The 13,515-nt window shown below is 39.8% G+C and overlaps 1 protein-coding gene across 1 annotated transcript; it reads left to right on the top strand.

Moving 5' to 3' along the window:
- Positions 1-1,286: 1,286 nt before the first annotated feature.
- ddx21 (DEAD (Asp-Glu-Ala-Asp) box helicase 21) lies at positions 1,287-11,954 on the top strand. The gene is made up of 16 exons (XM_029498387.1): positions 1,287-1,654; positions 2,472-2,690; positions 2,862-3,002; positions 3,101-3,176; positions 4,150-4,328; positions 4,434-4,551; positions 4,726-4,911; positions 5,047-5,192; positions 8,257-8,406; positions 8,698-8,859; positions 9,110-9,229; positions 9,490-9,563; positions 9,712-9,871; positions 10,188-10,322; positions 10,763-10,807; positions 10,939-11,954. Exons 1-16 carry the CDS (start codon positions 1,571-1,573, stop codon positions 11,185-11,187), a joined length of 2,244 nt encoding a protein of 747 aa, XP_029354247.1. The 5' UTR covers positions 1,287-1,570; the 3' UTR covers positions 11,188-11,954.
- Positions 11,955-13,515: the final 1,561 nt, after the last annotated feature.

Consider the following 13,515-nt stretch of genomic DNA (forward strand, 5'->3'; position numbering starts at 1 on the left):
GAGTTTTTCCACACCGGAGAGGTCTGTTGGCATTTTCTGACGATATTCTCAATGAGCGATGCAGATTCTCAGTTGACGGAATATGTATACAATCTTGTTGAACCATATGGAAGTAATGGGACCAAACGAAGCCATGCATTTACAGTAACGCAGCCATCAGCAGGACTTTTTCACCCCACCCCCATCCAAAAAAAACCCAAAAAAAACAAAAAACAAAAATAAAAACCCACCAATCAAAGGATGTGTTTTATTATTTATTAAAGTTCTGGAAAAGGAAAAGTACAATGTCAATCATGCTTAATATTAAAGTACCATTTACTGCAGTACCGTTTTCCCCTTACTCAAGTTGCTCATCTAACGTTTCAGTTTCTTGATTTCCAGCTCTTTTTTCTGATTATCCAGCTCTAGATTCACATTGTCTGCTCCTAATAGGACATTGAGGTGTTCATGTAAGAATAAGAATACATGACAAAGTCACCTCTGTGTGGGGACAGCAAGGGTGTGTGTTGTTGGCTTGAGCAACACTAATGTGTCTCCAACTGTAAAAAAAAGCTTGTAAAAACAATAAATATACATTTAGTATCTTACCACCAAAGCACTTATACATACTCTGGCAAAGAACTAGCTGCTGAGAGCTGCCAGCACCATGGTCTGATTGAATATCCCTTTGCGGGCCTCCTCCAGTCTTTCTCCTCTATTTTTTCTTCTTGTTTGCTTAAAATGATAGTAACACTTAAAGTTACACGGTGTATCATCCACATTCCACTAAAAGAGTGATAAATGCACAGCAAATACATACTACTTTCGATTATATTTTTGTGCTTGGTCCAGATTTGCTGCCAAGACCGTTTTGCACTGCTGGCACTACAACTAATAGAACGCTAAATTAGATAATTGCTTGAATTTTATTACAAATAAGACAAATCAAATAAATTAATTTCACTTTAATTTGGCCCCAATCTAAGTGATTTCCATGTATTTTTCATTGTGAGACAATGTCAGGGAGGGAATCAAAGTTATATCATGATCTATTATATCGGCTATATTAACTTACACGATCTGAATTTTTTGTCAGGCTTCCTCTCTTGCCTTGTTTGTGGAAAGAGTGCTGCTTTTAGCTGTTCTTATCGGTCGGAACTCTTCGTAGCTCTCCATTATCATAATCTGCTCTTCTTGGCTGAAATATGCGGCACGTAATCGGACAATTTTTCTGCGGAAATGGCGTCAAATGACGCCTAAATGCCCTTTTTTTACGTGAACGCGCACAGTACCGAACGAGGCAAACCTGGGTCGACAAATCAAGTTGATAGCCAGCGTCGTGATACTCGTTATCTCCGGTTGGAGCTTTCGGCTTTGTCGAGCTAGCTCACCCAAATAAAGCCCGACTCTGTTGAGCTTCCCTCGTAGTATACCCCTCCGGTATTCTGTGTCTCTCTGCTATTTCTATGTTCACCTCGTGACCACGCATCCGCACGCCGCGTTTGCGCGCTCCTTTCCGCCCTCCTTTCCGCCCGTGTGCCCGAGGTCTTGCCAGTGTGTCTACATTGAGGGGATACATCACGAAGGAGAAATGCCGTCAAAAATCAACTTTGACACCGAAGACTTATTAGTTGAGGACGACACGAGTACTGTCGCCGAGGCTAAAACCGCGAAGGTGAGCAGACCAGGGCCTGTAGTTCGGGACGGACCAGAAAAATCGCGCATCTCGTGCGACGTTGTGTTCCCTGTTTGATAGCATGCGGCTGAGCGTGCTAACCGGCTAGCTAACCTTAACGCAAATCAAAGATACCTGTTGCCCTGTCACTGGGACAACCTGATTTTATTAACATACGTTACCTTTGTCGCCACTTAGCTTAGCCGTAAGGTCACATGGCCTGTCCACGTGTTATAGTACTGAAGCGTAGCTCACGTGGATGTTAGGCCACACAGCCAAGGTCTTTCACAAATTGTTTACATCTGTTGTATACAGCTGTGAACTGGACAAAGAAGATTCGTTAGCAAAAACTGTACTTCAGATACAATCACCTCTAACAGTTTAATTTTAGTTTGGACTATTTGGCAGAAGTGGTAGCACCTCTGTTGGACATATAAACTGTTGCCAATGCTAATTCTTTAATGAAATATGTATTAAAATGAAGTTTAGTTACATTTTGTAAATTACAGTTAAAAATGACAAATCAGAGTTTATGAATCCATCTACAAAGTCTTTGTTGACATGAAGTCACAGTCAAAGACTGTTTATTTCCCTAATGAAAACATTAAGACAATTCAAATATGAATGTTCATGTATTTTTTTTTTTTTTTACCTTGTCGACTCTCCTATAACCTTGTATTTTGTTTCCTTTACTTATGATCAGAAATGTAACTTTTTCATACACAGTCACTTATTTTCCAAATGCCTTTTAAAGTTAAAACATACAATGTAATATTAACTGTGCAACTTAAACCTTTTGTTTTTGTATGAATGTAAGATCAAAGAGGGCAAGAAGTTGAAGAATAAGTTGGAAGAACAGGAGGAGCAAGAGGACACAAGCTGTGAACCCCCAGCGCCCAAGAAAAAAAAGAAAAAGGACAGGCAGGCAGCGGATCAAGTGAATGGCCACATAGATGAGGAAATGGTCACGAATGGAAACAGTAATGGTATTGAAACACCGAAGAAGAAGAAGAAGAAATCTGAGGGAGATACAGAGGTCAGTGCTATGCTAGCAGGACAAATACATTTTCTCGTTGAAATATCTTATCTGGAGCATTGGATTGCTAAAAGACAAATAGCAGTGACAGGAATTTGTTGATATGAATTCTCCAACTATGCCTTGGTCAAAATGGTCATACTCTGTCTGCCCTTTTTATCTTTTGGTTAGAAGAAAAAAAAGAAACAAAATAAAGAAATCTTAGAGGCAGCAACCAATGGACATTCCACCCCAAACACCTCTGTTCAGACACCCATCCAGATATCTTCCACCTCAAATGGGGACGCAACAAGTGACAGGGACAAAGAAAAGGTATGATGACTCATGAGCTGGCTGCATTTGGCTTTTCCTTAAAGGTTTAAAGAACCAGCTATAATCAAGAAAAACAGACTAACTGTTCATCTGTTTAGGAGGAGACAGCAGAGCAGAGAGAAGGGGCCTTCTCCAACTTCAGAATTTCCCCAGTCACCATCAGTAAACTGAAAGGTAAAGATCAGTTATTTATTGTTGGTTACAATTAGTGTTTTACTATTGTGTTTTTGTCCACAGTGGCTCTAGGCTAGAGCTGGGGCCCATTTCACAAAGCAGATTTAGTCGAAACTCTTGAGCTTTGTTTTGTCTGTTTGAGGTAACTTAACTCAAACTCAACTTAAGCTTTCTCTCTGTCTGAGCCCTCTTTCAGCCACACACGGTATTTGATTTCCTCAATCATCAGTCACAGGCATTTCAGTGTAGCATAATTCTGCCATCTGCTATTTACAAAAAAGAAAAAAAAAAAAAGTCAGTAGGCCTATCCACTTTATTTTCAAACGTGGAAGTAAATAGTGACAAACTTAGGTGCTTTTGTGCAGCACTTCCGGTCAGCCCCCGCTTTCCCTTACCGGAGATAACGGTGAAAGCTGATGTTGATCAGTGTCGTGGGTACACTATAAAGAAACGTTTAAAAAAAAAAAAAAAAAAAAAAAAAGGCTGGTGCCACTTACAGTACCAGTTCCAGTACAAAGCTAATGTACTGCTCAGTCAACGCAAAGCCGACCTCCATGCTGACGTGGTCAGCCGGTATCTTGTCTTTGTAGTGTATTCAATTGAATATAGATTGAAAAGGATTTGCAAATCATTCAGTTTTTTCTCATTAGCAAATCTTGGTTTCTGTTGGCCTCTCTGCCATTTGCAAGCTGAAATGAAGGCATAAAAATCCCCAAAAGTAATAGTTAAAAAAGATCTTGGCATTGATGAACCTCACTTAACATTTTTATTGTGTTGCAACACCTTCCTTTTTATTGAATGCACATGCTTTTTTGATGAAGACTGAAGTCAGTTGTAAAGATGTGATCTGGTGCAGGGTTTGTTCACTTTACCCCACCACAAATATTTGGTGGGGTGTTGATCGTGAGCTTCGAAGCTGTGCTTTTTAACATTTCTGCTTTTCCTGCAATTCCTCTTTCTATGACTTTTTTAGCTCGGGGAGTCTCTTACCTGTTTGACATCCAGGTAAAGACGTTTAATCCTGTATATGATGAAGAGGATGTTATAGCCCAAGCCCGAACTGGAACAGGAAAGACTTTCTCATTTGCTATCCCTTTGGTGGAGAAGCTCCAAAATGATTCACTGGAGCTAACCAGAGGCCGGGCTCCCAAGGTGCACACACAAACACCAATAACTGAAAACTACCATCAGAGACCAAATGTTATTCCTTTCTGAACAAGTTTGTCTATGTCTGAATGGATTTCTTTTTTTCTGTAGGTTCTGGTGTTAGCACCAACCAGAGAGCTAGCTATCCAGGTTGCCAAGGACTTCAAAGACATCTCAAAGAGAGTAGCTATTGCCTGTTTCTATGGCGGCAGCTCGTATAACCCCCAGAGTAAGTTTTATGCAAATTATATTATTGATTATATTTACATAGTTTGGACAAGGACTTTGCACATAAACCTTGAGATTTCCTTGACTTAACATTCTGTCTGCAGTCTCGACAATTATTTAAGGCATACTCTGTAAATCAGTATTAATAGTGGCTCTTTCTGCTCTTCCTGTCTAGTTGATGCCATCCGCAATGGTATTGATATTTTGGTTGGAACCCCCGGTCGTGTCAAGGACCATATCCAGAACCATAAACTTGACCTCACAAAGCTGAAGCACGTTGTCTTGGATGAAGTGGACCAAATGCTCGACATGGGATTTGCAGAGCAGGTTGAGGAAATTTTGGCCTTATCATATAACAGAGGTAAGAATGAATGTGTATTGGTTTGTGAAATTAAAATTGATGAAGTAAAAAAAAAAAGTTGAGTTTATTTCCCACAGTAACAACACTATTTCTACCTGTACGTTTGTATGTATTCATATACATTTTTCTTTTCAGTTAATGAAAATAATCCCCAGACACTCCTGTTCTCTGCCACCTGTCCCCCCTGGGTATATGAGGTGGCCAAGAAATACATGAGACCAGGATGCAAACACATTGACCTGATTGGAAAGAAAACACAGAAAGCTGCAACAACTGTTGAAGTAAGTGTTTATGCCTGTGTATTTCTTAGGCTTAGATCTTCCTGTAAGACATTGAAATTTGTTGCAGTAGAAAATTACTTCAACTATATTTTTATTATTAAATTCTCCACAGCAAGTTAATTTGCAGTAAATGTTTGATTTCCATCATCACCAGTAGAAATAGAGATGGAAATAATGAAAATATGTCTTGCAGTTGGTACCGTTTAAAAATGGCCACTTCAAATGTATGTCATAAATGTAGCCACTAGGTGGACACATAGTACTGAAATGCAGCTCAAAAGATTTTGTTTAGAACATTTGTCAACAGGTAAAATAGAAATTGCCGGCCTGAATTATCATCTCAGTCTGCCCCTGTGGGCCTATGTCACTGGTTGTTGTAATAATAATATCTGATATGAATAGTTAGCCTATAAAGTAATATAGCAAAATCAAATCAGCTTTATTTGTATAGCATATAGTTAGATCAAGGCACTTTACGTATTGGGTCTCTTTAAATATTTTTAAAGAGACCCAACAGATTCCCTGATGAGCAACCACTTGGCGACAATGGCAAGGAAAAACTTCCTTTAAGAGGCAGAAACCTCGGACAGAACCAGGCTCAGGGGGGGCGGCCATCTGCCTCGACCAATTGGTTTGAGAGTGGGAGAGGCATGCGGGAGGGGGTGTAGTGTAGGGTGAGAATGAGAGCAGGAGAGGGTGATATTCAAACAGGTGTAGGCAGGAACATGATCCTGCATGAAGTTCATGGAGATGATGCTGTAGTACGGAATTCATGAGGATAAGGTAGCAGCAGGGGTTGCAGGAAAATAGGATGGCAATGAGTCACCACCTGCAGGATGAGGGACAGAGAGAGAAAGGGGGAAATATGGTTAGTAAATGTAGTACACGTGTTTAGAACTGGGGGGGGGGGGGGAGAGAGAGAGAGGGGGGGGGGAGAGAGGGAGGGAGAGGGAGGGAGGGAGAGAGAGGGAGGGAGGGAGAGAGAGGGAGAGAGAGAGAGAGAGAGAATATGGACTTTAACTTTTTAAATATAAGCTCTGTCATGCAAAAAAAGTTTTAAAGTTGGTTTTGAAATTGAAACAAAGAGTCTGCCCCCGGAACCGATACTGGAAGTTGGTTCCATAGAAGAGGAGCCTGACAGCTGAAAGATCTGCCTCCAGATTTACTCTTGGAGATTATAGGAACCACAAGTAAACCTCCATCTAGATAGCAGAGTGGCTTACTAGGACAGTCAGGAACTATAAACTCTCTGAGATATGATGGAGCTTGGCCATTAAGAGCTTTATATGTTAACAGAAGGATTTAAAATTCTACTCTATATTTTACTGGCAGCCAATGAAGAGCAGCTAACACAGGAGAGATGTTATCTCTTTTCCCTAGTTCCTGTTAATATTCATGCAGCAGCATTCTGAATCATCTGAAGCCCTTTCAGAGATTTGTTTGGATATCTAGATAGTAAGACATCTGAGACCGCGATTTTCCTTTTTCATGGCAGCCACAGCTAAGCAGATAGAAAAACAACTATGCACAGTCCACAGAAGTTTCATACAAGCATATTTGTTGACATGTAATTATTCTAATTAGTTCCATAATCCAGAGAGTATTTTTACTCAACGAAAAAATGTGTAAACATCTGTATTTACAACTTTACAAAACAGCTTTCCTGTTTGCACAGGCAAAGAACTACCTCCAAGCTGAACTACTGTGAAAGAACGGGGCAGGGCTTGCCATTTTGTCTGACAATGTACAGAAGTCTACTGTACTTAAGGAGGTGCTAATGTAAGCTCATAGCTTCCAATAGAGTTGAAGAGAGTAAGCAGCCATTAGACTATAGGCATAAAGAAAGACGGTGAATCATATCAATAAACCTTATTTTCTGATTGTTACTTACAGCAGTTACATTCAACAGCACAAATAAACGCCATAGCTTAAATATGGACATTAGTTTTTTTTTTTTGGTTTTTTTTTTGGTTTGTTTGGAAAATTTGTTAACTGGTAAAATTATCCTGACCTGCATTATATATAATTACGAGTAATTTGCGAAGTCTAGGGTGGTTGTTTAGGAGTACACACAAACTCCCCGTCTCATCCAGCAACTGGACAGTTTCAATAGGAACCTGAGGCAACGCATGGACCAACACGTTTTTTTTTTTTTTTTGTTGTTTTTTTTTTTGAGTCTCCAGTCCTACTTGCTACCCTACTAAAGACAGTTCCTCCCTGTCAATTGTCATTCACACACACACACACACACACACACACTCTCACAAAGAAAATCCGTCACACCTTCCTTTCGTTTAGTGAGCCTAAGTTGAGACCTAAGGTGACTTTCATTCTTTGTCACTAGAAGTTTTCTTTCTTTCTGCTCCTCTTCATCTCAGACGAATTATATTTTTTGGCTGTTTCATTTATTTTTAAATGTAATAGTTTGTAAAATAATATTTATTTATTTATTTATTTATTTATTTAATAATTTAATCATTATATATATAAAAAATTAAAAAGTCAAAATACAGTACAAAGCCTACTATATAATAAAATACAGCATACACATCTTTTTCAACATTGTCTTTCTTCAAATTACTAAACTGTCTTTCCTGATCAAAAAAGACGACTTCATGATAACTTCAGGATCAGAGTTGATTTATTGAACAGATAAAAATTAGGAACATCGCTCACAAAGCCTTTGTTTTTTAAACTGAACCCACCAAACCAGCATAATGTTGCTGCAGTGTGCTATTAACCCAACCATGTCAGGGTTGAATGCAAGTTTGTGGGGAAGTTAATTTGTGCTGTGAAACAATCAGAAAACATTTTATTTATCTGATTCATGACTCCCCCCCCGTTCACTCTTTCATGCCACAGCGTCAGTTGACCCAGTGGTTCGGTTTAGCTGGTGTCCGTTATTGTATGGTCACTAATGAAACTGAAACACTGGCTTTGTAACTCCTGTGCCGCTTACTTCCGGAGCGACTCTGCCCCTCTGAATGAAATTCAACCAGGAACAACTGTATTTACTCGTGTCCTGACTCAGTTTTTGTTTTTATCTCTCTGTATTTCTTCGTAGCATCTGGCCATCGCATGCCATTGGTCACAGCGTGCAGCTGTAATAGGTGATGTCATCCAAGTTTACAGTGGTAGCCATGGCAGAACCATTGTTTTCTGTGAGACAAAGAAAGAGGCCAATGAACTTTCCTTGAATGCATCCATCAAACAGGTGAATACAAACTCAATACATACACACACAATTTGCATGTTATGGATAGCCTCATACATTGGCAGTTGATTACAAATATTTGTAAAATGCTCAACTAACTTTATATTTGAAGTAATATGGACAGGTTCATTAGTTAACCAGGCCTATTGTCTGTTTCTCTTTTCTAATTACGTTGCAGCTCATGTAACATAGCTCACTTGTTCCTCATGTTGACTAACATTAGAAATTTAATGAGCAGCCATGAAAAAGGACATTCACGTAAATTTGTTTTGTCGTTTTGTATGGGTTCAGAGTGCCCAGTCCCTCCATGGTGATATTCCCCAGAAACAGAGAGAACTGACGCTGAAGGGCTTTAGGAATGGGTCCTTTGAGGTCCTTGTTGCTACCAACGTTGCAGCCCGTGGATTAGATATCCCTGAAGTTGACCTGGTGGTACAGAGTGCTCCACCCAAGGTGTGCCTTATTGTGTTTTATAACTTCAGTACATCTTTGTGCTTATTTGATGTCGTCTTAAAGCTTTAAATTGAGCTGAAACTGAAAATTGCAAGACAAATGTTGATTGATCAAAAATGAAGAAATCAACGCTGAAAGGATGCTTCTTAATTATACATGATGTTATTAACATTGTTGCAGTAACTGGGAATCATTAAGGCTCTGTACCTTTACTGTCTTTTAACATTTTTGCACCTGTGGTTGTTGTCAGGATGTTGAGTCATACATCCATCGTTCAGGACGTACAGGCCGAGCAGGCAGGACTGGAGTCTGCATCTGTTTCTACCAGAGGAAAGAAGAAGACCAGCTGCGCTACGTAGAAAACAAAGCAGTACGTGTTTTTAAATTTGATCACTGTTGCAAAGGACAGAGGCAGAACAGGGTGACAGGTATAGTAGTTTGATAGCCTGTGTCAAAATAAAGAAACAATGCTTTCAGTCAAATCTCTGCCTCACATGTAATAGAAATGGGCAAAAAGGAACAATTAAAGATAGTAGACAAAAAAGGCATAAAGGTAGAGGACTGAATATTGATTAGGAAACTCTTTGTGGTTGCTGACCATCAGACTAAATATGTTTTATTTCCATCCAGGGTATTACATTCAGACGAGTTGGTGTTCCCACTGCCAATGACATCATCAAATCATCAAGCAAGGATGCTGTCAGGTGAGTTATTCTAGGAAGTTGGAAGATGTCTAATTATTGGCTTAATTTAGACGGTAGGTCCACAAGGTCCAACTAAAACCTCCTCAACTATTGTACAGCTCATTGTGAGACAAATTTCCTGACAGTTATGGTTTATTTCTTTGTACAGGTTTCTGGACTCTGTCCCAGTCACAGCTATTGGGTACTTCAGAGAATCTGCTGAGAAGCTAATTGAGGAGAGAGGAGCTGTTGAGGCACTAGCTGCTGCGCTAGCCCATATTTCTGGAGCTACGAATCTGGAGCAAAGATCACTGCTTAACTCTGATGCTGTAAGTTACATATGTACAGCAATAAATCTGGACACATCTCTGTATTACAGCATTATTACTTCATATTTGCTCATGATGGTGTTGTCAGTCATGCTGTCTTGCTACCACTGGGGGCAGTATGCAGAAAGAAGCAATACAAAGGCCCAAAAAGAATTGACCGTTGGATGGCCTTAGATGCACACAGTCCCAGCTGACATTATATCCCAGTGGCACACCTGAAAATGTCACATCTATTTTCCATCTATTCATTGGTTCTTGTTTTTGGTGGCAGATAACCCAACTCCACCTCACACATTTTTCCTGTTTCCATTTCCAGGGTTACATCACAATGCAGTTGGTGTGTTCTCAGGAGATGCATAACATGGGTTATGCCTGGAAAACCATCAAAGAACAGCTTGGAGAAAAGATTGAGAACAACATTTACAGAATGACCTTCCTCAAAGGCAAAACAGTATGTACCAACACAAACTTATTTTATCTGATTCTGGTGTGTATAGAGAAAATGTGCACATTACCTATGTCATCTTCCAGTTTCAGCTTTGATGGGTGGAATAGATGGCTGGCTGGCTCTCTGTCTGTCTGTCTGTCCGTCCGTCCGTCCTACAAAGACATCAACCTAACTATTGGCTGTTGTTGATAGTAGCAAGGACTTGCCTCATTATAAATTTGAATAAACCAAGTGTCACATTGCTTGTTATTCATATTTGTCAGTATGCTTGACTTGAGCTGCTCCACATGCACAATAGTTAATGATCTACAACAAGTTAAACAGAAAAAAATATATTCACAAGCAGTTACACTCTAGTTGTGACGCTCCTGTTTTGAAGGCACACAAAGTATGTAGACTGATTCCTATGATGCATTCATTTCACCCTTATTTTTTCCCAACAGGGAGTTTGTTTTGATATCCCAGCTAACAAAGCCAAGGAAATTCAGGTGAGATCAATGATTTTTTTTTTGTTTGTTTTCTGTCCTTTTCAAAATTAATAATGCAGAGTAATACCAATCATTTTGGCTGATTCTTGTTGTTGTTGACTTTCTTTTCACCTCACTTGATCCCACTGTAGGAGAACTGGAAGGATGGTCGCCGTTGGCAACTGACTCTAGCCACAGAGCTTCCAGAGTTGGAGGAAAAGCAGCACAATAATCGTGGTGACAGAGGTTTCAGCAACAGCAACCGCGGTGACAGAGGATTCAGAGGTGGAAGGGGTAGGAATTTTGGAAGAAATGGTGGCCGTGGTAATGGGTTCAGGAACAACAGTGGTAACAACAGAGGAGGAAACAAACGCAGCTTCAATCAAGCTTTTGATTTCTGAAGAATCAACGTGTGGACTGACAAGATTGAGTGACACTCATCTGGGCTGACGGTGATTTTTATTGGATGTCAGTGAAAGGGCTTGATGTATAGCTGGTGGAAATGCACCTTGTGATGGAAGCTGAATTGTAAACTGTCAAGGATTCATAACTTGAATACTAAGTGCTTTATATCACAATTTTTCCAATTAAAACTTCATGTACCTGAAGGGTTTAAAGTCAGATTTTGTTGTGTACAGTGTAATAAGAGAGTACGCTACAACTGGCAGCCAGTGATTCTGTTAGGTGACATTACATGAAACTCATGACATGTTCCAGCTTTAACCTGATAAATAATTTCAGAATTTACTTGCTATGCCTCGACTGGCAGCTAATTGAAAACACTTGCCAATCAACCCATAGTAGTTTATCAGTAGGCTCATCATTATGTGTTGTTATAAATTGAAAGCTTGAATGTGTCATTGATAACGTTTTATAGGGATGCATCAATACCGATATCGGGCATGAGCACACTCCTATTCAAAAAGTTGCCACCCGTACCACTTGATGGCAGCGCACGGTTACAGTACTTGATGGCCAGGTCGGAAGCAAGGAGTCATGCCAGCAGTGTGGAACTATTTTCAGGTGAATGAGAGTGACAAATACAAAGCAGAATGTAATTATATCCAGGGCTCAAAGTATTCTGGTACCGTGCCGGATTTCTGGCAAGTGTCGTTGGACTGTGATTTATTAAAAAAAAAAAAAAAAAAAACAGGTTAATGTGGGAGGTCAGGTTCAAGCAGTCAATTGAATTTGCCCACCATTGAAAATAAAGCAGCTTTCCTTCTCAAACAAACATCACTAGCCAATCAGAAGTTGGGTGGGGTTGGTCTTGGAAAAATAGGTTGAGCTTGGAGTTGTCAAACTCTGAAATTACTGCTTCCACAATAAGCATAAATCGCTGCTGCACATATTTTAGCATTTAACGGTGACAATATGCCCAACCTATTTTTTTTCTCCTCCAAATTAACCTGTAGTGTGAACGCTATGACATTGGACGTTGGAATTTTCAGAGTTAGAAAATAGATTTATTGGTTCAGAGTTTTAATGAACGCAGTATCCAAGCTGGGGATTTTTATTTTATTTTATTTTATTTTTTTTTCATCAAAGTCTGTTGGAGATGATGGAGAGTATTGTTATGAAGTCAGGGGAAGATGTCCTATCAACTGTCAAAGGATTTAAAAATTAGTGGCGCTGGGTGTGGATAGAAGAGAGGGGCAGAGACAACAAGCCTTTTAGTTATTTATTTACTATTTTATCAAAATAAAATAAAATAGTTTACTGTTGCACTGTAACTGTTGTACAAATTGTTTTTATATAAACTGCCCTTGACTGAATTAAATGGTTGCTAATCAAATAATTCAACTTAATTAGCTTAACTGAGTTTCACATTTAACATTATCATCTTTAGTTTCTAAATAGGTTTTCCTGAGTTTTAGGTAAACTTACTTTTTTGTACTGGGTGTTTGGGGAATATTTACAGCATTTAGAAACATTTTCGAAATGGAAGGCATGCCCTCACGGAGTGTATATGTCACGTGAAGGTGCAGGTGGAGGCGGTAACAACTCGTTAAGGTCACTGGTTTTACAGATCAGTCTGTTCAGTCTGTTAGTGCCCTCAGCCTGCTGCCCCAGCACACCACAGCATACAGGATAGCACTGGCTACCACAGACTAGTAGAACATCCTGAGCATAGGCCTGCAGATGTTGAAGGACCTCAGCCATCTCAGAAAATAGAGGCGACTCTGGCCCTTCCTGTAGAGGGCGTCAGTGTTCTTATCCCAGTCCAGTTTGTAGTCGATGTGTACTCCAAGGTATTTGTACTCTTCAGTGTACACACTGACCCCGTGGATGGAAACGGGTCATCGGCACCTTAGTCCTCCACAGGTCCACAACCAGTTACTTGAGTTGCAGATGGTTCAGCTCGCACCATGTGACAAAGTTGTGTATGAATTTGTTTCAATGGAAAGGCAAATTAAACATTCATCCCATAGCTGCATAGCTAACGTTAACTTTCATGCTAATGTCAGATAGCGCTACTCACCAGGAATAACATCATTGGTCATGTTACTGCTGTAACCACGTGAATAAGAAACAAAAGACCCTGAAGAGCCATAGTTGCGAGTCGTGAACGAGTCACTCATTTCTACACTGAGCCTGCTGTTATGGCAACAGTAACAACTTCTTTTACAAACAAGCTCTACCTAGGCCAAAACAATTGACTTTAACTCACAAATTTACAAATGCTTTCACGCAGTACATCAGAACAGATAACCTTATGTTCTAAATGT

The sequence above is a fragment of the Echeneis naucrates genome, chromosome 3, assembly GCF_900963305.1.
Source record: "Echeneis naucrates chromosome 3, fEcheNa1.1, whole genome shotgun sequence".
Taxonomy (NCBI): Eukaryota; Metazoa; Chordata; class Actinopteri; order Carangiformes; family Echeneidae; genus Echeneis; species Echeneis naucrates.